General features: G+C 40.1%; 1 protein-coding gene and 1 non-coding gene across 4 annotated transcripts in view; both read left to right on the forward strand.

The window, feature by feature from the left end:
- Positions 1 to 2,156: 2,156 nt before the first annotated feature.
- Trnav-cac (transfer RNA valine (anticodon CAC)) lies at positions 2,157 to 2,233 on the forward strand. Its single transcript has one exon. It is a non-coding gene; the product is annotated as a tRNA-Val (tRNA).
- A 10,038-nt stretch (positions 2,234 to 12,271) lies between these two features.
- Qser1 (glutamine and serine rich 1) overlaps positions 12,272 to 26,349 on the forward strand; it is a 75,679-nt gene continuing 61,601 nt past the window's right edge. For 2 of the 3 annotated variants that reach the window (XM_076847015.1, XM_076847016.1), the window contains exon 1: positions 12,272 to 12,733. In XM_076847015.1, the coding sequence (XP_076703130.1) occupies positions 12,543 to 12,733 (191 nt within the window). In that variant the 5' untranslated portion in view covers positions 12,272 to 12,542. The remainder of the gene's footprint in view (positions 12,734 to 26,349) is intronic. The other variant, XM_076847017.1, reaches the window with a different exon arrangement.

Raw genomic sequence — 26,349 nt, forward strand, 5'->3', positions numbered from 1 at the left:
GCTTCAGGATAAAGAGAACAGAGACATAACTAAGGGACAGGACAATGTAAACCAGTTCTGAAGAGGGAAGTTGTGGTTTAGTGCCTCCTGCTTTGGCTGAAGCTGAGAGAAGCTAAAGCATGAGCCCAGTGAAGGCCCTGCCACCCTTGGTTTGGATCTCAGTCCTTTAGCAGCAAACCTTCTGGAAGACACTGGTCTCAAGTTATATTTGCAAATAAGGACAACAGGACTACCCTAGATAGTAAAATATTTTTTTCTTTTCATGGTGTGTGATATATGTATGTGAGTAAACTTATAAAGGACTGTGTTTTTCTTGTTGGGACACAAATGTTCCCTTCATAGAAAACATTCCTTTGTTCTTCCTAATGTTTCACTTTGAGGAATGTTTCCCATGGCTTTGATCAAGCCACTTCCCTGCTTCAAAGGTTCTGATGGCTCCCTATTGTGAAGACATATTCTAAAATGATTAAATGTTTGGATCATGGGCCAAATATGGGACTATTTGAACATCCATGTAAATAAATGTGGTAACAGGTTATAATCTCATATTTGGAGAACAACTTCAAGTTCAATGATTGACTACAAGAATTTATAGAACTCAGAGATATTGTTATACTCATGGTTACAGCTCATTACAGTGAAAGGAAGCAAATTAAAATCATCAATGAAAAAAGGCACATAATGCCGAGTACAAGAGACCAGGAGCAAGCTTCTGGTTGTCCCTTTCATTGGAGCCATGTAGACATTAATGCTGTGTGACAACACACATGAAGTATTGTCAATCAGGAGTACATGTAAGCCATGGTGTCCAAGTTTTTATTGGGGGTCATCACACAGTCAAAGCTGAATTGCTCTGGGTCTGACCTTAATTCTCTAGCCCCTCCAGAGGTCAAACTGATATTAGGTGGTTCAAGGTCTCCAGCATAACTTGCTTTGCTAGCATAAACTCTGTTGTGTGGCCCAAAGCCTCAAATAAAAATGTTTCTAATAGGCAGAATATTCCTTTCTTTGCAGTGTGTGGGGTTTGAACAAATGGAACCTGCTCAGTGAATCCTATACTGCACAAATCTATCAGATGAAATAAGAATCCAAAGACCTAGGAATTAGACCAGAAACACTGCAACTTCTAGAAGAAAAGATAGGGTCAACACTCCAACAAACTGGCCCAGGCACTGACTTCCTTAATAAGATTTCTGAAGCTCAAGAAATAAAACCAAGAATCAATAAGTGGGAAAGCATCAAATTTTAAAGCTTCTGCAGAAGGCATCATAATACCAAACCTTAAACTATACTACAGATCAATAGTAACAAAAATGGCATGACATTGGTACCAAAATAGACATGTAAACCAAGAGTACAGAATAGAAGACAGAGACAAACCCACACAAACACAGTTATCTCATAGTAGACAAAGGCACCAAAAACATACATTGGAGAAAAGATAGCGTCTTCAACAAATGGTGCTGGTAAAACTAGAAATCCATATGTAGCAAAATGAAATTAAACCGCTATCTCTCACATGCACAAAAATCAACTCAAAGTGCATCAAAGACTTAGGCACTAGAATAGAGACCCTGCACCTAATAGAAGAAAAAGTAGGCCCAAATCTTCATCATGTCAGCTTAGGAACTGACTTTCTTAATACTCCTAAAGCACAAGAAATAATATCAAGAATCAATAAATGGGATGGATTCAAACTAAAGAGTTTCTTCTCAGCAAAGGAAACAATCAAAAACGTGAAGAAAGAGCCTACCGAATGGGAAAAAAATTTTACCACACATACCTCAGATAGAGCACTAATTTCCAAGATATATAAAGAACTCAAAAACTTAACACCAAAAAAATACATAACCCATTTAATAAATGAGCTAAGGAACTGAACAGACACTTCACAGAAGAAGAAATACAATTGATCAATAAACATATGGAAAATGTTCATCATTTCTAGCAATTAAAGAAATGCAAATCAAAACTACTCTAAGGGGCTGGAGTTGTGGCTCACTGGTAGAAAGACCCTGGGTTCGATCCTCAGCACCACATAAAAATAAATAAGTGAAATAAATGTATTGTGTCCAACTACAACTAAAAAATAAATATTAAAAACTCAAAGATTTCATCTCACTCTAGTCAGAACGGCAATTATCAAGAATACAGGGGCTGGTGAAATAGCTCAGTTGGTAGAGTGTGTGCCTCACATGCACAAGGCCCTGGGTTCAATCCCCAGCACCACACACACACAAAACAAAACAGAATACAAGCAACAATAATTGTTGGCAAGAATGGGGGAGAAAAAGGTACATTCATTCATTCATACATTGCTGGTGGGACTGCAAATTGATGCAACCACTATGGAAAGAAGTATGGAGATTCCTCAGAAAACTTGGAATGGAACCACCATTTGACCCAGTCATTCCACTCCTCTGTTTATACCCAAAAGACTTAAAATCAGCATCCTACAGTGACGCAGCCACATCGATGTTTATAGCGGCTCAATTTACAATAGCTAAACTATGGAAACAACCTAGATGCCCTTCAACAGATGAACAGAGAAAGAAAATGCATATATATAAACAATGGAATATTATTCAACCTTAAAGAAGAATGAAATTATGGCATTTGCAGGTACATAGATGGACCTGGAGAATATGACGCTAAGTGAAATAAGCCAAATCCAAAAATCCAAAGGCGGAATGTTTTCTCCTATAAGCATATGCTGATCCATAATGGGGGGTAGGGAAGAATGAAGGAACTTTGGATTGGGCAGAAGGGGGTGAGGGGAGGGAGGGGGTGTGGGGGTAGAATGAGACAGACATTATTACCATTTATACATGTATGACTACACTACTGGTAAGGCTCTGCACCACGTACAGCCAGAGGAATGAGAAGTTGTGTACAATGTGTCAAAATGCATTCTACTGTCATGTGTAACTAATTAGAACAAATTTTAAAAAATTTAAAAGCTTCTGCACAGCAAGGAAAATAAGTGCATGAAGAGAGAGCCTAGAGAATAGGAGAAAAATCTTTGCCAACTACTTCTCTGACAGAGAATTAAAATCCAAAATATAGGGCTGGGGCTGGGGTTCAGCAATAGAGTGCTTGCCTAGCATGTGCAAGGTCCTGGATTCAAACCTCAGTACCTTGGGCTGGGGATATAGCTCAGTTGGTAGAGTGCTTGCCTCGCATGCACAAGGCCCTGGGTTCTATCCCCAGCATAGCCAAAAAAAAAAAAAAAAAAAAACCTCAGTACCAAATAAAAATAAATAAATAAAATAAGGGTATTGTGTCCAACTACAACTTAAAAATAAATATATATATTTTTAAAAAATCAAAAGACATAAAGAACTCAAAAAAATTGACACCAAAAAACTCTTTTAACTCAACCAATAAATGGGCAACTGATGTAAACAGACATTTCTCAAAAGAGGAAATATAAGCTGGGCATGGTGGCCGCTGGTACACATCTGTAATCCCAGAAACCTGGAAAGCTGAGGCAGGAGATCACAATTTCAAGGCCAGCCTCAGCAATTTCGCCAGGCCCTAAGCAACTTAGTAAGACACTGTCTTAAATTAAATAATAATAATAATGATGATGATGATGATGATGATGATGATGCCTGGTGTGGTGCTACATCCCTGTAATCCCAACAATTCAGGAGGCTGATGCCGCAGTCTGGCTGGGCATAAATCACGAGCCACTCACAGCTTTGTAGATTCAAACAGCAATTCTTTATTCCCGAACTCACGCCGGCCGTCTACAAACACGTTCTGGGGAAATCCACGCTCTCTGCCCAAATCCACACTTCCACTGAGCTTCTGTCTCCCAAATATATTCTGAATCCTGTGAGAACTCAAGGGGAACTCAGGCAGCAGGATACGCCCTATTCTAAACAGGGAACGCCCTAAACTCAATTATCCTAAACCGGGAACACCCTAAATACGGATCCACCCTGGTCCTTGAGCAAGGTCGCCTTACATGCAATGTCGCTGCAAAATGTCCTATTTCCACGAGTCCTTCCACTAAAGAAACATAGGGGTACGCTGACAAGGAAATTGTCATACCTACTTGGCTGATGGCTCCCAGCAGGCTGAGTCAGGAGGATCACAAGTTTAAAGACAGCCTCAGCAATTTAGCTGAGGCCTTAAGCAATTTACCATTTTTTTTAAAAAAAACTTATGGTGCTGAGGATTGAACCCAGGGTCTTGTGCATGTGATTCAAGCACTCTACCAACTGAGCTATATCCCCAGCCCGTCTAGTCAATTTAGCAAGACCCAAGATCCTGTCTCAAATTAAAAAATAGAAAAAGGCCTAGTAGCCCAGAAAGCTGAGGCAGGAGGATTGCAAGTTCAAGGCCAACCTCAGCAATTTAGCAAGGCCTCAATAAATTTAGTGAGAACTGTCTCAAAATAAAAAATCAAAAAGGGCTGGGATGTGGCTCAGTGGTTAAGTGCCCCTGGATCCAATCCCGTATAAAAATAAATAATTAAAAAATAAAAAATAAGGGTTGGGGATGTGGCTCAAGCCGTAGCGCGCTCGCCTGGCATGCGTGCGGCCCGGGTACGATCCTCAGCACCACATACAAACAAAGATGCTGTGTACGCCGAGACTAAAAAATAAATATTAAAAAAATTCTCTCTCTCTCTCTCACTTAAAAAAATAAATAAATAAAAAATAAAAAATAAATTTAAAAAGGGAGCCAGATATAGAGGTGCACACTTATGATCCCAATAGCTCAGGAATCAGAGGCAGGAGGATCATGAGTCAAAACCAGCCTCAGCAACTTATTAAGGCCCTAGGTAACCTAAGGAAACCCTGTCTCAAATTAAAAATATAATTAGGGCTGGGGTTGTGGCTCAGTGGTAGAGTGCTTGCCTAGCATGCATGAGGCACTGGGTTCAATCCTCAGCACCACATAAAGATTAAAAAGTAAAGATATTGTGTCTACCTAAAACTAAAAATTAAATATTAAAAAAAAAAAAAAAAATATATATATATATATATATATATATATATAGAGAGAGAGAGAGAGAGAGAGAGAGAGAGAGAGAGAGAGGTTGCGCGTGCGCGCTAGGGGTGCAACTTAGTACTTAAGCACCCCTCAGTTCAATTCCTGATACCAAAAAAAGAAAAAGAAAAAAAAAAGAAATACAAATGGCCAACAAATAAATGAAAAATGTTCAACATCCTTAGCGATCAGGAAAATGTAAACCAAAACTATATTGAGATTTCATCTCACTCCAGTTATAATGGCAATTATCAAGAATAACAGGGCTAGGTTTGTGGCTCAGCGGTAGAGCGCTCACCTAGCACGGGCAAGGCCCTGGGTTCGATCCTCAGCACCACACAAAATAAATTAATTAATTAAAGATATTGTATCCAACTACAACTAAAAAATAAGTATTAAAAAAAGAATAAAATAACAATAATTGTTGGTGAGGATGTGGGGGAAAAGGTACACCTATACATTGTTGGTGGGACAGAAAATTAGTATAACCATTTTGGAAAGCAATACCAAGATTCCTCAAAAGGCTACTAGGAATGGTCATGTGCAGTGAGTGGTACATGCCTGTAATGTCAGCAATATGGGAGGCTGGGGTAGGAGGATCCCAAGTTCCTCAAGCCCAGCCTCAGCAGTTTAGAAAGCCCATTAGCAATTTAGTGAGACCATATCTCAAAATAAAGAAATAAAAAGGGCTGGGAATGTAGCTCATTGGTACAGCACCCTTGGGCTCAATTCCCAGCACTGCCCCCAAAATAAATAAAATTACCATACTATAGGGATATATACATACCAATGTTTATAGCAGCACAATTCACAATAGTCAAGTTATTAAACCAGCCTAGGTCAACAGACTAGTGGCTAAGAAAATGTGGCATATATACACAATAGAGTTTTATTCAGTCATAAAGAATGAAATTATGTCATTTGAATGTAAATGGATGAAACTAGAGAAACTCATGCTAAATGAAATAAGTCAGAATGAGAAAGTCAAGGGTAAAGTGTTTTCTCTCATTTGCAGGAGCTAGGGAAAGGTGGGGGATGGCTGGGGTTGTGGCTCAGTGGCAAAGCACTTGCCTAGCATGTGTGAGGCACTGGGTTCGATTCTCAGCACCACATAAAAATAAACAAAGGTCCATTGACAACTAAAAATATTTAAAAAAGAAAAAGGTGGGGGAAGGAATAATAAAAAAAGGGAATTTCACAAAAATAGAAGGAAGCCCAATAGAGTAAAGGAAGGGGACTGAGAGGGATGGAGGAAAGAAAGACATGGGGAAGTATGGGGAATGAAATCTAGCAAATTATGCTATGTCCATATTCCACAGGAAATCATATATGTGTGTATACATATAGAATGCATTATATATAATTATAATGCACTAATTAAAATAATTATAATACTAGAAGAGAGATCAGTAGAGAAGCAAGTGGATCAGGAGAAAGGAGGTGGGAAGGGTAAAGGAAGTTACCAGAAGTTACCAGGGAATGAAATTAATTAAATTATGTGCATGTATGAATATGGCAGAATGAATCCCACTATTATGTATAATTGTAATGCACTAATAAAAATAAATAATGAAATAAAAGTAAGAATCCATGAGTTCATATAGATAACAAAAAATAAATGTGATAAGAAAAAGTTCCTTCTTGTAGAAGAATGATTACTAATGACTGTACAAACAATGATGGAGTTAGAAAAACTACTCTTCGATAATCATAATAATTGCTTCAGGAAAATATTATCAAAGGATACTATAGAGAATTGATTGGTGGCTCCAAAAAATTGTATCCATGTTCTTGTCCTCTGGATGTCCGAATGTTATCTTGTTTGGAAGAGGCTTTTTGCTTAGGGCCTCGCTAAGTTGCTGAACCTGGCTTTGAAATTGTGATCCTCCTGCCTCAGCCTCCTGAGCTGCTGGGATTCCTTGCAGCAGGAATTTACAGTCCTAAAGGACCTACAAAATACATACTAATTATGAAAGAAAATATAGTAACATTGGCCCAAACTGGCAGTGGCCCCTTAATCAAACTTATTAGATTTTGGAGTTAAAGAGCTGGTTTGAAGCTTCACTTGCATCACTGTCTTATGTTGACTTGCATGTTGTTGGGAAAGTTACTTAAATTCAGCAAGCTTCAATTTTCTGTAAAACGAGATTAACAGTAATCAATATCTACATCTTAAGGATGTTATGAGAATGAAATATAATGATCCACATAAGCTCTTGCCACAAGGACAAACATGTTCAGTATGCATTGATTATTCTAATAAGAATATCCATCACTTATAGAATAAGGTTTTGAATTTTCTACAATCTATTCAAGAAGGTAAAAGATATGTTCAATGAATACTGCTTCTTTACCAAACCTCTTGGTATCTCTTAATCATTCATCCTTTCTTTTTACCAACCCTGGATCAGCTAATCCATTCATCAATGCCCAAGAGTCCTTCTGTATTCATAGCTCAGACCTCTACCCTCCACACAAAACTGCAGATCAAATATGCTTCTAGAAGCTCTGCTCACTGCAGGATTTTGACTCATCATTGTTATTTAGGGATACCCTCCTTCCCATTGAGAGTGAACTTCCAAAGAAGCAGGCTTAAAAACAGCTCTTCCAACTCTATTGCTGTCTTTCTTAGCAGGGGAGATAGGCAACAGAGAGAATAGTCAAAGCTGATGACGCGGTCAACCTCAGAGAGAAAATGGTAGTGGAATTTCCTTGATATCTGATGTTTTAATTTGTGATAGTGATCAAACAGATTAAAATCAGAGTTGCCCTAACAAAGTCAGGACTCCCTGGTCCCCTCAACAAAAGAGAAAGGAAAATTTGAAAACTAAGACCCATCCCTTTATCAACCCACTTCTCTCAAACATACCTCTCATATTCTCAGTGAAACCACAAATTTGAGCTTGGATCTTACTACACAATGGTTGGGCTGTTTGTAACACAGGAATGTATGGAGTTATTGACTACAGTTCTAATCAGGCAACCACAAATTCTGCATTTGCCAACAAGCTAATGAACAAGGCCATCTTAGTGGAGATGGCATTTGCTCTCTCCCCCGACTGATTCCCTACATCACCTTAAAGCAAACCAAGAAAAGCTAAGCTCCAGTTTCCTCAACTACAAAACAAAAGGATTGAATTGCTTGATCTAACTCCAACCTTTCCAGCAGTTGTTATATTCATTTTACTAAAGGAATAGGAGGAGGAGGAGAAATGCAAAAGATTGTTCCTTCGAGCTGTGCACGCGCCCATTTTTTTTTTTTTTTTTTTTAGTAGTAGTGGGATGGAACCCAGGGGTACTCTATACCCCCAGACCTTTTAATTTTTTATTTTGAGACAAGATCTCACTAAGTTGCCAAGGCCAGTCTAGAAGGCCATCCTCCTGATCATGCATATATTTTAAGGCATTACTTAACTCAGAAGGAAGTGGGAAATGGAGGTGAGGAAGGAAAGTTTCCTTTTTAAGCATACGACTTCGAATTCATTTGGTTTCCTGCAACCAAACTGTCTGATTCCATCAATTTTCTGGCCCTTCTCTCCAATTATAGGATCAAGATAAAATCTCTAGCTTTTAAAAGGCCTGGTAGAGTGCTTGCCTAACATGTGAGATCCCAAGTTCAATTCCCAGATTTTTTAAAAAAGTGCTTTTTTTAGAATAGCATATGTAAATTAAATGGAACCTTTAAAAGGGTATTTTAAAAGTCATGTGTGTATTTATTCATTCAACAATCATATTTGTTGACCTAATAAATTGTGTCAATAGATGCAAGGGGCTCAAGATATTTAGTACAGAAGATATAAGGATGAATTAAATGCAACACTGCCTTTATGGAATGCATGATTTGTGAGAGTAAAACCCAGATACACAACTAATTGCAATGCAATATGACAGTGTTAAGTATAAGAGGAATTGGAATAAAACACCGAAGGACTTCTGAAAAGCCATCAGTTAATTTTCCCTGGGGGAGCTGGGGAAATGTTTTAGAAGATGTTTTGTTTCAATCTTTTATTTTTTTTAAAATTATTTTTTGAGAGAGAGAGAGAGAGAGAGAGAGAGAGAGAATTCTTTAATATTTATTTTATTTTATTTTTTTAGTTTTCGGCGGACACATCTTTGTATGTGGTGCTGAGGATCGAACCCCAGGCTGCATGCATGCCAGGCGAGCGCGCTACCGCTTGAGCCACATCCCCAGCCCCTTGTTTCAATCTTAATTAATACTCGGGACTCATCCCAGGGGTGCTCTACCACTGAGTAACATCTCCAATCTTTTTTATTTTTTATTTTGTGATAAGGTCTTGCTAAGTTGCTGAGGGCCTCACTAAATTACTGAGGCAGTCCTCGAACTTGTGATCCTCCTGTCTGTTTTCTGAGTCAGTGGGATTATAGGCATGTGCCAATGTGCCCAGCTTCATTTGAATCTTAATGAATGAACAGGAGTTCCACAGGAAAAAATGAAATGAATCCTAGTGGCTTGGGAGGCTGAAAATAGGGGGATGGCAAGTTGGAGCTCAGTCTGGGCATCTTAGTATGACCTCATCTCAAAATATGAAAGTAAAATGAGCTGAAGTTGTAGCTCAGTGGTAGAGTGCTCTGGGAGGCCATGAGTTAAAACCCTAGTACAGCACATTACACACACAAAAATAGAACGGTTGTTATTATTTAAAACAAAAACAACATTTATTCTTAACTTTTGATATTACCTAGATCAGTCTTGAAGCAGCTAGATTGGGGATGATATAAAACAGATCATGGAAAATGCAGAGTTGGGAATATATTTTCAGTAGGGAAAAATATTTACATATACCGAAACATTACATTATATCCCATAAAATTATACAATTATGACTCATCAATTAAAAAATGTTAAGTTAAATGATTTAATGATGCTAATCATAAACATGTTGCAACATTTGACTTTAGGCTAAACTAAAAAAATTTCATATGAAGGGCAAAGGAACATCTGACGACAGGATATATTATTTAAAACTACTCATTTGGGCACAGTGGAGCACTCCTGTAATCCCAGAGGCTAAGGAGGCTGAGGCAGGAGGATCACAATTTCAAGGGCAGCCTCAGTAAATTAACAAGGCCCTAAGCAATTTAGTGAGACCCTGTCTCAAAGTTAAAAATAAAAAGGGCTGGGATGTGGCTCAGGGGTTAAGTGCCCCTGGATTCAGTCTTTGGTACCAAAATAAACAAAAATACAAAAGTTTTCCCTTAATATCTGTTCTTTGATCAATGTGGCATAAACTAATAATGGTGTAAGAGATGACAAAGGTTTTATTGCCACTTGTTTGCTATTGCTAGCATAACTCACCTTTTTTTTTTTTTTTTTTTTTTTTGAGGTACTGGGAATTGAACCCAGGGGTGCTGTACCACTGAGCTACATTCCCAGCCATTTTAAGAGCTTTTGAGACAGGGTCTTACTAAATTGCCTGTGTTGGCCTCAAACTTGCAATCCTCCTGCCTCAGCCCCTGGGTGGCTGGGATTACAGGCATGGGCTACCATGCCCTGCTCCCCATAACTCACTTTGAGTACCAATTGTGGTCTTAAACTAAGTGCCATAAAACATTTATAGTATGCCACTTCATTTCTTAGCCTTTCCACAGAAATGAAACTTTAAGCTCACAAAAGTAGTTATAAATATAAAAGTTATTTGGAAAACTTATTGTTTTTAGATTCCACATTTCCAGTATGCAGGAAGAAAAAAAATGTAATGGAAATTTATGTTACTTCTTTGTAGGATCTTGGCAAATTCCTTCCCCAATGAAAATCACTTTCAAAGATATCTTTAGTAAATACATACTGTAATTAACTTAAAATTGCAAGGTCAGTTTTGTTCACAGCTTGAATTCATTTGTAAATAAGACTACTTAACTTTCCTTCCCCACCCCAGGACCTGGCTCCAAGCTTAGCAGGTGAAAAAGGGTTTACAAAAAAGAATGAATAGGAACAAAAGGATGTAGGCACCAGGAAAACAGAATCTCCCAGGACAAAATTAATCTCAGAAGGATTAGTAGACCCTGTACCAGGTAGTCCTTAAATTTAAAACAGCTTTTTAAATGGTCATTAGAGATAGTGTATCAAGATTATCAGGTCTTCCTCTATGCCTGTCTAGATTTGCTTAAAAACCTTTACCTTAGGCTTATCTTGAGGGATAGATTGCTGTGCTAAGCATGTAATAGGTGTTAAACCAATATTGATTTTTAAAAGGTGGTCATTAAATATAACTTCACCGTTATTTTAACTTTCACTTAAAGGCTGAAGGGCCAAGTGATTTTAATTTCACTCCTCATGAGAAGAAACACAACCGACAGACAACAGAAAAACCTCAAGTAGTCATTAAAATTACTCCACATCAACATCTTGGAAGTCAGATAAGAAATGTTTGGGTAGAGTCCTGCAGAGGTTCCGAATCTCGACCAAAAAAAAAAAAAAAAAAAGCCCAACACACATTGCATACTGAGTTAGACTTATTGTTATAAAAGTCATCCAGATGGTAGTTGGACTGATCAACGAAGAGCCATTATTTATTTTGGAATACAACGATTCAAAAATCCAGAGTGGGAAAATCCCTAAGTTGGGGGATGGGGACAGTTAATAAGAACTCCTGGGAAAGGCCCTTTCAGCGAGGATTGGAAAGTAATACGTTTAAATTTGAATTTCTTTGAATATAAATCTCCTCTAGCAGCAGGAAAAGGGTCCTTTTGCCCTGCAAGCTTTGGGCAGGAAGGGAGTAAACGGAACTGTAAAACAGCCCGTTCAGCTGTTTCTGGTTTGGGGCGCAGAGAAAGAAATAGCGATTTGGAGATTGAGTGTCTCTGAGTCCCTCAAAATAATCCGAAGGGTCAAGTAATGAACTCCAGGCAAAGCGCTGACAAGCCTCCCGCTTTGCGGCACCCTAGGCTGCGTTTCCGCTCACTGTCCCCTCCCTCGGTGGGGCGATCGGGAAGCGCGGCCCCTTCCCACGCGGGCGCAGCGAGAGCGGACAGCTCCCCTCCGGGCAGACGTCCGCGGTCTGCGGGCTTCGGCTGCCGGGTGCTCTCCGAGTCCCCGGGGTCGGCCAGGTCGTCAGACTTCGCCTCCTTAGCCGTGACTACCCCTCCAGAGCCGACCGGTAGCGGCTGAGGCCTCGCCCGCGCCCGCCCAGCTCACGAGCTGCGAGCGCGGGGCGCCGAGGGGAGGCGGGGCGAGGCCGCGGGGCGGAGGGGGGCGGGAGGTGCATCCTGGGAAATCCACCAACATGGGGCGCAGCGGCCACCGCCGTCGCCGCGAGTCCCGGCCGCTAGTGCCGCCGCTTCCCTGACGCCTAGGCTGGAGCCTTGCAGCCTGCTACAGCCCCGGCTGCCGCGGTACGGACTCGCCAGTGCGCCCTCCTCCTGCCTCTCCTCAGGGCCATGTGAGGGGGCAGCTCCCTCCGCAGCCGCCGCCTCCTCCTCCTCTTCCTCCCCCTGCCCCTCCCTCCCTTCCCGCCCCCCTCACGCAGGGCCCTAGAGGAGCCCCCATTGCAGCCCGTCCTCCCTACGCAACCCCCACGATGGACAGGAACTACCCGACCTCGGACTTCGCCGACCCACCGCCGCCGCCCGCGCCCCCCGCCGCCCCCGCCGCCGCCTCCAGCGCCGCCGCGCAGACCCCGACCCCCGCCTGGGCCTACGAACCCCGAGCCCCAGCAGCCGCCTCTAGCCCCAGCTGCAGCAACGGCAGCAGCCCCATCCTCAAGGCCAGGTAGGGAGGGTGGGCGGCGGGGTCGCGGTGGGCCAGGAAAGGCCGGGGATGCATTTGGGGCCTTCGCCCTGCTGCAGCGCCTCTCAGGGGTCTGGGTCGGGCGGGGAGTTCTCCTCTCGCCCTCGCCCCCCTCGGGAGAGGGGGCTGATAACTCCTAGAGGGTGGTCCCGGCTGGGTGGGGGCGCCCAGCGCAGCATTCGCGTATGGAACTGGTTGGGGACCGCGGTTGACGGGAGGGCTGGGCGGGAGTCGTGGGGCTCCGTCATCTGCCGGTCCTGGTCTCTCACATGGTGAAGTTTGGGCTCGAGACCGAACTCGGTGTCAGGGAGATCCAGGACTGGCTCTGGGGGGCGAGGAGGGCCCCGGAGAATTCGGGGCAGTGACATTCCATTGTATTGGAACCTGGGTGACCGACAATGTGGTCTTGGGGCTCTGGCGGTGTGCGGGTGGGGGAGGTGGGAGAGGAAGAGGCGCGGAGCCGCGTCCCTGACACTGGGTGACCCGGGAAGGCTGGGCTACCGGAGCACCCCTGGAGCGCGACGCGCGGCGGGGAGGAGGCCCGGCGGGGCGGGAACGCGGAGTTGGGGCTGGGTGACATATGTTTGCAGTGCTGGCCAAGATTAAACCATTTCTCTTCGACGAGTTCAAAGTTGCTGTAGGGTTTCCTCCCCTTTTAACAACAGCAGGAAGTAAGGAATCTCTCTTTGCTTTCTGTGCCTTGGGGTGACTGAGTTTGGTGAAGAAATCGGGGGCTGCTGATCAGTGAAAGCCATAAAGGTTGAGGAACCAGAGCATGCTTCACCTCCATTTCGGCTACTGAAGCCTGGGTTTATTATGTAGCGCGGGGTTCAAGAGTTCATCTTTCCTTCAGCATAACCAAGGGAACCTAAAATGTTGACTCCTGCTTGATATTTAAGCTTGCAGGGAAATGTGTAGTAGTGCCACACTTTGAAACGGTTCCATTTGAATGATAACTGGAAGGCGTGGTCTGGCTTGGAGGATTCGGGAGCCGGGTGTTTTAAAGCCACCTCTCCCGAACAATACTGAATCTGGTAGGTGCAGCTTCTGATTACAAGGACTTGGGAATCCTGGGTTGCTAATGACTTCATCCTCAGCTACCAACAGGAAGCTTCATGGGTTTATGATCTCATCAGGTTTCTTCATTATTTTCACGACAGAAGTGAACTTTTTTTTTTTTTTTTTTAAACTTTGTACATTATGGTAGTCTAGATTGCCTTCTTTGTTTTTATGGAAGTTCCACATTCATGATTTGGGAAATATGTATAGCTGGTCTTTGTCTTAGATTGTACTTTGGGATGATTGTGAAAGAATGAGAAAAGGGAAATGAGCCTCCTTAGAAAATTTTAGACTCTTTGTTTAAGTGACCAGGGAGTTAAAAAAATAATAATAATAGTGATATGCCAATTTGGAGTTCAATGATTAAACCTTTTAGAAATAGCTACAATTTGTTTTATATATAAACAAGCCATTTTGAGGAGGTTTATGTAAATGTTTGGCACTTCTCCCATTATTTCTTTTTGGTGATATTTAGCTATCAGTTTTCAAGTAGCTTTTACATTGAACATGATAAATTATTAATTACTAATTAAAATTACTTTCTCTTCAGTGAACAGCAGTGATAGGTATCTGTCTCATTTTTTGTGTGTTATAAGTGAAAAATGTTTGTTAGGTAAATGAAACTGAAGGCTACCTAGTTATTTTTATTTCTTTTAGCAGAATACTTCTGAGGCAAGAAACTAAAATATACTTGTCATATTTTCCAAATATTACTTTACCAAAGTAACAAATGGGACTTCCCAAACATATTTGAAAACAGTAAGTAGACAGAGTTGGAATTGTTAATATAAAAGATATATTTTCTGTCTATTGGAAGTTATTGATTTTTAAATGATAATCCCCCCTTTTGTATTTTTTGGAGATGGGGTCAGTCACATTATAGCATAGAAAATTCAGGCTTCCCCTTCCTCTACAAACCTGCTTTGTTAACATCTTGTGTTAGGATCAGGCCATCTGTACAGGGCTGCTCACACTTCTTAATTGTACCTCATTTTATTTTTCAAACTGTGCAAATGGCCTTTTATTTCAGTTACATCAAAAGTACCATAACTGAAATGTCTTTTAAGTCTTTAAATAACCTACATTTCAGAAGCTTAATCATATTTTTATAACATTTAAAAAAGCTTTTTCATAATTCATGTTATTAGTTGAATGTTTTGTTTCCCTTTGTGGCAGTTTCTTCTGAAGGTGCAAATGAGTACTAGCTGTGATGATGTAATATGGATACTTAGCCATAACGAATTAGCCTGTCTGTCACCTTGTTTCCTATAACCTGTTTAGAAATTGACAGATGGTAATGACCAGTCGGTTATTGACATGGGATCTAACATCCTCTTTTACATCTTGGACCTGAAACACAACATTTTTATCACTTGATGGGAAAGGGCCTGATAAACAAATTTTCATGAGTTTGGAACAATATTTTTTTGGATACAATTGCTCTATCAGATATTAGATAGTCTTGTTATTTTAATGGTTGGAAAATAAACAATGGAAAACCAGAGCATTTTTCCTCAAGTGGGGCTTATGGAGAGAGTTCTGTCCCTGAATGTTTTTATTTGTGCTCTTCTCAGTTTTAGGAACCATATGAACATGTTCTTTCCCAATCACCATTTAGTCTGATATACCTTTTAGGGGTATACTATACTATCTTTTCACACTCTTGGAAATAAGGTAGTCATCAGGCAACTCTAAACCTGCTACCCCTTTCTACATTGTATTTAAATCTTGTGCAGAACAAGAAGCAGCTTAGTGTTTCATCAGGGTGATGGTAGATGTTGTCCTTATATTTGAATATGCACCAGAAAAATGTCTGAATGGAAATACTTTTTTTATTTTTGATGCTGGGGACTCGACCCAGGGATAGTCTACTACTAAGGTACATCCCCAGCCCTTTTAATTTTTTTCTTTTAATTTTGAGACAGGGTCTCACTAGGTTGTGGAGGCTGGTCTCAAACTTGTGATGATCCTGCCTCAGCTGGGATTACAGTTGTGCACCACCGTGTTCAGCTCCTGAATAAGTTTTAAATCTAGTTTCCCTTAAGATTTTTGAAAAAAAGATCTTGTAAGATCACAATTGATAAAGCAGTAAGGACAATGCCAAATTAGTGGGGAGTTATTTAGTGTTCACTATTTTCCATAGAAGTACTGTTGGAATAGTAGCTATCATTTACCTCATGAGTTAATTTGTGCTGTTTTATTATTATAATTATTATTATTATTATTTCTGCAGTGTTGGGGATTGAACTGGGAGGCCTGTGCATGCTGGCAAGCACTCTATTACTAAGCCACATCCCCAGCCCTAATTTGTGCTATTTTAAATCACATACACATTAATTTATTTAATCCTCACAGAGATTCTTTAAGGTAAGTATTATTTTTGCCTTTTATGAATGAGGAAACTGAGGCATAGAGACATTAAGTTAATATATCTAGAACTACAAAACTGACAAGTACTGAAGCTAGGATTTAAATCTGGGTGCTGTGGGTCTTGAGCCTGCATGTTTGGCTACTATACTGCAGGGCTGCATGGTAAGATAGTTTAATGCTGTAATTCACCTATATTATGGTTAAATGAACTTTTGTGAGTTGGCCTAGAAACCTGAACATCAATATCAACATCCTAATTTCAGTGTTCTTTACCATTGTTGACCATTTCCTAACTGAAACATGCTTCTTTTTTTTTTTTTTAATATATTTATATATTTTTTTAGTTTTAGGTGGACACATTGTTTGTTTTTATGTGGTGCTGAGGATCAAACCCAATGCCTCATGCATGCTAAGCCATCGCTCTATCACTGAGCCACAACCCCAGCCCTGAAACATGCTTCTTTGCATTTCTGCACTGAACTTTCCTGTTTTCTTTCTGTATCACTGGCCTACAGTTTTTCTTTTGTGTTTCACTAGATTTTATTTCTCTTCTACTTAATATCTACATTTTGTTGTTTACTTAGGGTTTGAAATTAATATGATTTCTTGTCTGTTTTATGCTTTCTTCTGAGGCTATCACATCCATGCCCATTTTTAAAAAAATTTTTTCCATGTCCATGTTTTTAAAAACCATATCAGTGAAAAATGTCCATGTTTATGTTTTCATAAAGACTTAGTCATTTAAAAATCATTTTATTATTTAAAAATCAATAACTTCCAATAAACAGAAAATATATCTTTTATATTAACAATTCCAACTCTGTCTACTTACTGTTTTCACTTTCATTGTGAAGACTTAGTCACATATCCAGCTACCTTTGTAACCTTTGACTTGGATATATAATGGACATTTAATGATGAGCTCATGTTTCCCCACCCATCTCACCTTTGCTTTTCTAGTGAGGCTCATCTCAGTCATACTTCTCTCTACCTGATTTCTCATTCTATAAACCTGTACATTGTGTTCTTTGTCACTAAGCCCTAAAGCTTTTTTTTTTTTTTTTTTTTTTAAATGGTACTGGGGATTGAATCTAGAGCACTCTACCACTGAATTGTATCCCTAACCCTTATTAGTTTTTATGTGAGACAGGGTCTTGCTAAGTTTCTGCAGGTAAGTTGCCAAGGCTGGCCTCAAACTTACCTCCTTAGTCACTGGAATTATAGGTATGTACTGCCATGCCCGAATCTACTTTTAGCCCCCAGCCAGCACAGGCTTCATAAGTGAAGGTTCTGTAGGTGAGAAATCTGAAGGGAGTTGAATTAAAGAGACGGGTTCTAACTACCTTTAAACCAGCTCCAGGACGTCTTCTCCTACCTCCAGCCTCCAGCCACCTATTGTGGTAGCTAGGTTTACTGAAGAAGCTAGCGAGCAAGAGAGAACATGCCTGGGAGTGGACTTTTATTGGGAAACAAAAAATTCTGGGGAAAATCACATCCAGTGAAGATTAAGCGGGGCAGTGTCCCAAGGTCAGGTGCGAAGATTGGGTCTTCAGGTAGTGGCCAGACAGGGTAGTGGCCTCCACACGGACAAGCCCTCTACCCGAGAAGGGTGGGGAAAGCTCTGGACACAAGGATGTGTCTGAGCGCCTCTCGCCCAGCCAGGGAGGTAACTCAAATCATGTGCAAGGATGGCCTCCCACATCTACTGCTTTTAAAAAATCTCTTAAATATACCTTGGAGTTTTCCAGTTTGGTTTCCACTGCTCCACACTAACCCAGTCTGCCATTATTTTTCATTTGAATAACTACAGTAGCTTTCTAATAAGTCACCTTAAACCAGACCCTTTCTTTCTTCCCTTCATCATTCTCCTTATATATCCAGATTGATTTTTTTTTGTACTGAAGATTGGACCTAGGGGTGCTTTAGCACTATGCTGCATTCCCCAGCCCTTTTTGTTGTTTTGAGATAGGTTCTCACCGAATTGCTGAGGTTGAACTTGTACTTGTGATCTTCCTGCCTCAGCCTCCCAAGGTGCTGGGATTACAGGTATACACTACTTCACCTGGGTAGATTTTTTTTTTTTTTAATATTTTAGTTGTGGTTGGACACAACACCCTCACTTCACTTGTTCATTTTTATGTGGTGCCAAGGACCGAACCCAGAGCCACAACCCCAGCCCAGGCAGATTGATTTTTAAAAATAGATCTACCAGTTTGATCCTGTTGCTTCTGGGCTTAACATCTTTTTGTTTTGTTTTTGTGTTTGTTTTTGGGAACCAGGGATTGAACTCTGGGGCACTCAACCAATGAGCCACATCCCTAGTCCTATTTTGTGTTTTATTAGAGACAGGGTCTCATTGAGTTGCTTAGCACCTGAATGAATTGCCTGAATTGTGAGGCTGGTTTTGAATTGGCAATCCTCCTGTGCCCTGTCCCCTGCTGGAATTACAGATGTGTACCACTGCCTGGACTTGGGTTTAACATCTTTTTAAGCCTACTTAATGGCTCCTCCTAGGGTCAGTGTGCCCTGGATGCACCTGCATTTACAACCCATTTAAAATGTTGTTAGCATTTGGATCATCCTGAATTCTTCCTACTTAAGGCCTTCATATATGCCCTTTCCTCTACCTAGATACAGTCACTGTTTTCCTGCTTCCCAGACTGACTTCTTAAAGTATCTTACATTCAGAAACCTGTTCCTTTCCAAACTTACCCCAGTTGCTTTATGCATATATTTCCACAGTACATTTTACTTTCCTTTTTTTTTTTAATATTTATTTATTAGTTTTCGGCGGACACAACATTTTTGTTTGTATGTGGTGCTGAGGATTGAACCCTAGCCACCCGCATGCCAGGCGAGCGCGCTACCGCTTGAGCCACATCCCCAGCCCACATTTTACTTTCATATCATTATATACCTATATGGTATTTATATAATCAGTGTCTTCCACTTTAGAATGGAAGTTCTTTGAGGAACCTTATCTGTTTTGCTGTTGTAGTATTATTTTTAATATTTAGCACTTACTCTTTATATGCTACATACCTAGAATATAGTGTTACTTAATACTTGCTTATGATATGAAAGCCAGAACTCAACTTTTGTGTGGGAATTGGAAGCCCCTTTCTTCCTGTTGTAGCCGTCAGTGCCATGCACCCACTACCTTGTAGTAGGGACCAAGATGAAAGGTTTAGTGTGTTTGTGATTATCATTGTTAAAAATGACAGGACATAAGCAACTGCTTTTCTTCTCTCTTTCCTTGCTGTGTTTTCTGGAATAATGAGTATTAAAATATGTCTACCAAAACACAGCCAAGTTTTTTTTTTTTTTAATTCATTAAGCAAATATTTGAGTGCCTAGAAGATATGAGGTTCTGTGCCTTCATCCTCAAGTATAATATTTCTACATTGAAGCTTTAGAAATTTAATGGAAGCCACTTATTTATTCATTCATTAAAATGTACTGAGCATCTTTGAATTTTTGATACTCAGCTAAGTTCTACAAGGTACCACAGAAATGAAAAAGACATTATCTTGCCTTTTAAAGAACTTGGCATTTGGGCTGGATTTGTGGCACAGTGGTAGAGTGCTTGCCTAGTGTGTGTGAGGCACTGAGTTCAATTTTCAGCACCACATATAAATAAATAAAGAAAATGAAGATCCACCAACAACTAAAAAATATATTTAAAAAAAAACAAACTTGGTAATCCTCAAGGGTGACAGGTATACTTGCTGCTTCGCTGTTTGGCTTCTATGTTGAATTGTCCAAGAACTTGGGGATCCATCCTCTTTTTTTTCCTCTCCAGGTTGCCATATATATGAGATGATATTCAAATTTATATTGATAAATATATAGAGATTCATATCTAACATCTGCCATTGAGCAGATATTTCAAACATATGTCCAAGATGTGATTATCATCCTAACACCTGGCCTGATCCTTCTTTAATAAATAATACCACCATTTACTTTGTTGCCTGGTTCCAATAGTTTGGAACCATCTATAATCATTTCTTTCTCCCTGTATATATCTGGTCCTCTCAACAGAACTCATTGATTTGATCTCTATACTCATAGTTTCCATAGTTACTACCAACTCCTTTCTTTACTTTCCATTGGCCTTCTTGCATTTAAATATGCAACAGCCAGAGTTAACTTTTCAAAACATAATTCAAATATCATTACCTTGCTTAAAATCTCTCAGTGTTATTCAGAGTAAAATTCAAGTCCTTAGCCTATAAGAAGGTCTTAAGTGATCTCAACCTCAGCTAATTCTCCATCCTTAGCTCATTCTCATCCCTCCACCATCCTTTAGTCACATTGACTATCTCTTTCATGAAATGTGCTAAAATTACTCATGTTTTAGAGCTTTTGCACTAGCTGTTCTCTTCACCTAGAGTTCTCTTTCCAGGTCTTTGCTGCTTTTGAATATTTAGGTGTTTTGCAAGATGTTTCCTCTTTTCCAACTGCCCATCTAAATTAACTTTGCATCACTATCATATCACAGAATTGTTTTTTTTTTCTTGATAGCATTATCACTCTCTGAAGTAATTTTGTTGCTTTATATGTATCATTTAGTACTAACCACTTTTTTTCAAATATCACTAGCCACCACTAACAATCCATGTTTCAAGAGAATAGTTCTCTTCTCTGTCCTATTCATTTCTGTAGAAGGCACTTTAGTGTAATGGTTGATAGCATAAGCTCAGGTGTCAGAATGTTTGGGTTTATATTTTGACTCTGCTACTTTCAGTGTGATCTTACAAAAGTTTAACTTTCTGTGCTTCAGTTTCCTTTTATGAAATGATATTATTTACACTTTTATGTGTACGTGTATGTGTGGTAATGGGGATTGAACCCTGGGGCACTGTACCACTAAGAGGTGTCCTCTCCCCAACTTTTTTTTTAATTATTATTATTAATTTTGAGACAGGGTCTCGCTAAGTTGAGGAGGCTGGCAACTGATACAAACATGCTTTAGAGACATAGAGGAGAAAAGTTTATCTAGTTCCGGGGGCTCATAGAAGCATTTGTCAAGTAGATTAAATACAAATTGATTGAAATTGTTAATATTGTGACTCAGCAGTAGAGTGCTTGCCTAGCATGTGCAAGGCCCTGGGTTCAATCCTCAACACCACATAAAAATAAATAAATAAAGGTATTCTGTCAAACTACAACTAAAAAATAAATTTGAAAAAGTAGAAATTGTTAATATTGCATCATGGAATAAAGGATTGGCCCTAAGGAGCTTCCAAGAACAAGTATTCCATAAGGAATAAAGGTGAGTCTGTTGGGCCAGTTAATGACTGGGCCTTGAACTGGCATAGGATCACTTATGTCACAGTCTGCTGGTCAATTCTGTCCTTGATCAAGTAGAGTTATTATGGGAGGGAGATTATCAAACATGTGGTTCATTGAGGAGCTTATTGGAGTAACACTACTACAGAGTATTAGTGTAGATTTTAGAAGTTTTTGAGTTTAGTCTTTATGAGGGTTAAAGAACTTTGAAAGGCGTTTTCTTTAAGAAGGATAGTGATATTCTTATTACTCTCTCAAATAATTTTGTGTGTGTGTGTGTTTTGTACTGGTGTCAAACCTAGATATGCTTAACTACTGAGTACATCCCCAGCCCCATTTTCATTTTAAGACAGGGTCTCCTTAAGTTACCATGTTGGTCTTGAACTTGTGTTCCTCCTGCCTCAGCCTTCTGAGTAGATTTGATGACAGGCATATGCTACTACACCCAACTGATTTTTTTTTTTTTTTTTTTTTTTTTTTTTGGAATTTAAGCACAGAATGGATTAGAATTGGCAGAGATAAAAAACAAGAGGTGATTCACTAGACCAGACAAGAGAGAAGTGATAGGAAATTGGTAAAGATATGTTGGTGTAGAAAGAAGTAGATGAATGTGAAAGATCAAAATAACCTGGGGTGTTGGCAGGGTACATAGTAAAGGGTAAGAAAAAAGTAAATTTTGAGCTGGGTCACCAGAAAAATGATTACAGTGAACTAAAAGATGCTTTTTAAAATTTATTTTTTAATTGAAAAAAGTTGTGCGGGGGCTGGTGGTGGTGGTGGTGGTGGTGGTGGTGGTGGTGGTGGTGCATGCCTATAATACAAGTGATTCGGGAGGTGAGGCAGGGGGATTACAAGTTACAGACCAGCTTCAGCAATTTAGCACTGCCTTAGGCAACTTATAAAAATAAAAAGGGATGGGGATTGGGCTGGGGCTCTAGCTTAGTGGTAGAGCACTTGCCTAGCATGCATGAGGCACTGGGTTCAATCCTCAGCACCACATAAAAATAAACAAGATAAAGGCATTCTGTCCATCTACAACTACAAAAAAATTTTAAAAAGGGAGGGGGCAGGGGATATGGCTCAGTGGTTAAGTGCCCTGGATTTAAAAAAAAGAAGGGGGGGGGTTGAACAATAAGTTGTATACCAGTTTATAGCATGTTTTGAAGTATATATACATTGAAGAAATAGAAATGTTAATTCATTTTGGTTAGTACATATATCATGCAACTCTTCTAGGCACTGGGGACTTGGTAGCAATTAAAACAGACAAAATCTTTGTTCTTGTGGTATATACACTGTTGGGCTGGGGAGTCAGAGAAACAAATAGACAAGAAAATTTTCTCGTTGCGGAAGTAACATTTCCTTGATACCTTAGAAAACAACATGAACAAATGTCTTAAAAGAAAGTCTGACAGTTTCTTTCCCTCATAGGATCTTGCCATAGATCAGTGGTCCTTCAGAATCTCCCAGAGAACTTGTTGAAACACAGTTTGCTTGGCCCAACTCCAGAGCTTTTTAATCAGTTGATCTGGGTTAGAGCCCTAAAACAAGTTCCTAGGTGATGCTAGTGCTGCTTGTCCAGGGACCACACTTTGAGACCACCAACATATATGTTATTCCTGTTGTCTTTTTAAAAAAATTCAGATTTAGATGATATTTATTATAATTCCCCAAACTTGTAAATCAAGGGTTGAAAAGGTTTTCTACGTAGATCTGAAAATTTATGAAATCCAACAACTATTTCATATTTAAAAAAACATTATAAAAATAAGGCAGAAACTGAAAGATATTATAATCATTTATATACTAAAAAAGAAGGAGAGGGGCCCACAAGTACATATCCCTGTTTTGGTCAGTTTTTGTGTCATTGTGATGAAAATACCAATGAGAATAATGTAGAGCAGAAAAAGTTTATTTTGGCTCACAGTTTCAGAAGTTCAGTCCACAGTCCTCTGAATTCATACTTAGGTTTTGGTCTTTGGTGAGGCAGGACATCATGGCAGAAGGGCATGGTGGAGGAAAGCAGCTCAGGACATGGCAACCAGGAAACAAACATCTCTATTCACTGGTGACAAGATATTAAGCCCAAAGTCATTTCTCCAGTGACCCACTTTCTCTAGCCACTTCCTACCTGCCTTTCAGTTACCACCCAGTTAACCATTTCAGTGGATTAATCTACTGGTTAGGCTAAATCTCTTAATCCAGTCATTTCACTCCTGAATCTTCTTGCATAAACTCACACATGAGCTTTTAGGGGACACCTTATATTTAAACCTTAACTTTTCCACTGCAGCCCTCAAATGCTCATGCAATGCAAAATACATTTAGTCCATTTTCAGTAGTCCTCATAGTCTTAACAGTTCCAGCATTACCCAAAAGTCCAAGTCCAGAATCTCATCTGAGACTAAAGGCAAATTCGTGAATGTTTTCTCCTGTAAACCTCAAGAGCAAGTCACATATCCAATATATGATGGTATAGAGCAAATATTTCTATTCCATAAGGGAGAAATAGGGGCATAGAAAGAAGGAATGAGACCAAAGCAAGACTGAAATCCAGCTGGGCAAATAAGTCCTATAGCTCCACATTCAGCATTTAGGGCACAGGGCATCATGATGTTCTCTCCAAAGAACTTCTGTAGCTCCACCCCTAGGGCCTTCATGGTTGCAGCCCATATGGTCTCTATTGACTTGCCCCTGCTCAATTCCTGTAGCTTTCCTAGGCAGATGTTCCACATTACTGGCATTTCTTAATCTCAGGAGTTTCCACTGAAGCTTTGACTTCCTTTTCATATCTTTATGCATCACCCTGTTTAGCACCTTTCAGGGATTCTGACCCTGTTACACTTTGCTTGGCTTCCCAGGCCTGCCTTTGAAGTCTTGGTGGAAGCCTCCAAGACTCACTGACTCCAGAATCCTTCATTTCTGCAGAACCAGCATCATGTGATTGATGCGAGTGACTGCTACCATCTTAAGCAGTAGCCAAGCCTCCTAGGACCATGGCTGCAGCCTTCAAGTGCCTGGGTGACTGAGCATGATAAAAAAAAACAAAAAACAAACAAACAAAAAACTTCCTAGGCTCCCTTGTGCAAGCAGGGTGCTTCCCTCAAGTCTTTTAAAGAAATTTTTACTTTAACACTCTTGAGCCTGAGGTGGGTGTGGTTTTGTGGATTCCTGAAATGCCCTCAAGCCATTTTATTGTCTTTGTGCAAAGCATTTAGCATCTCTTTAGTGCCTGTAATGTCTTTAACAATCACAACTTCCTTTGCTCCTGTTTTACTTTGATTTATCTGGCCAAACTGTAAGTTTTTCAAATATTTGTGCATTGCTTTCTGCTCCTGATTATCATAGTAAATTTGGCTAAAAGCTGCCAGCAATATCCATGCCACTGCCTGAATACTGTGCTGCCTTGAGATTTCCTGTCAGGTACTCATTAGTACCTCAGCTGTAAATTCAGCATTACAAAAATCTCAGGACATGGGCAAAATGTAGACTTCTGGTCCAATTTCTGATAGAGTCATCCTCCTCTGAAACCTCATGAACTTAGTCTTTACTATCCACAGACCTATTGGCATTCTGATCTTCTGAGCTCCAACCAGGATCACGTTAAGATTTGTAAGGGGACAATAGATGAGAATGATGGGAACACAAGGTTACGAGAATAATTCTATTAAATGGGCCCACTGTACTTAACCCCCATATGCTTTCTCTGCCAAAAAGCAATCTGCCTGCAGCCCCTTCTGGCCTAGGCAGGGATGAAGGCCAGGCAATTTGTGTAGGTAATGAATGATGGGGTGGGGGCATGACTGGTTATCAAATAGAGAACCATGGGTTATTATTCCTGTGATCCTACTCTTGTACACTCTGGGTTGCTAACAATTAAACCCCCCCCCCCCCCAAATCCCTGCTTCTAGGCACATACACTGAGAATAAAGAGGTGGAAATTCTGGGGTCTATAAAAGAGCAAGATGCACACCCTTTTCAGGACTCCCAGGTTTGGGGCCCCTTCTCTTCAGAGAAGTCTTGTCTCTGTCACTTTCTTAAATAAAACTTGCTTTCTATGCTTGCCTCAGCAATTCTCAGTTCACAGGGTTGTGGGGGTTGTGGGGGGTACGGGACTGGTATCAGCTTTGCTTACAACATTGCAAAGAGTTTTCAGCCTGTATCTCTTAAAGTTTTCAAAATTTCTCATTCCAGCTCCAGAGACTACAGAACCACATGGTCTAGTTGAGTACAGCAGTGACCCCGCTTCTTGGTACCAGTTTCTGTTTTTGTCAGCTTTTTTTTGCTGTTACCAAAAGACCTTACAAGAACAACATAGAGAATAAGAAATTTATGTGGGGTTCAAACTTTTAGAGGTTCAATCCGCAGTTATCTGAATCATAGCTCTGAGCCCTGAGGTGAGGCAGAACATCAAGGTAGAAGGGTATGACACAGGAAGCAGCTTGATGTTCTTATCTCTTCACAAAGTCCTTCCCTGACCACCAAATCTGAAGTAGCCCTGCTAAGTTTTCTTTATTCTGACATTTTGATTTTTTTCCAAGTATTTGTCTTTAGCTGAAAAGATCAGAGAATTGAGTTCAGGAGTTTACATAGAGATAATAGTAAGATCTCAGAGATCAAGATTTTGGGAAGTTATGATGTTTATTCTTAGCTTTTAGGTTGAGAACCAAGTCTTAGGTGTTTCTGGTGACAGTGTTTTTTTTTTTTGTTGTTGTTGTTTTAATTGTTATTATTGTTTTGTTTTGTGGCACTCAGGGATGCTCTACACTGAGCTACATCCCTAGCCCATGAGTGAATGAGTGAATGAATGAATGAATGAATGAATGAATTTATTTTTGAGACAGGCTGACCTCTAACTTGTGATCCTTCTTCCT

The sequence above is a fragment of the Callospermophilus lateralis genome, chromosome 2, assembly GCF_048772815.1.
Source record: "Callospermophilus lateralis isolate mCalLat2 chromosome 2, mCalLat2.hap1, whole genome shotgun sequence".
Classification (NCBI taxonomy): Eukaryota; Metazoa; Chordata; class Mammalia; order Rodentia; family Sciuridae; genus Callospermophilus; species Callospermophilus lateralis.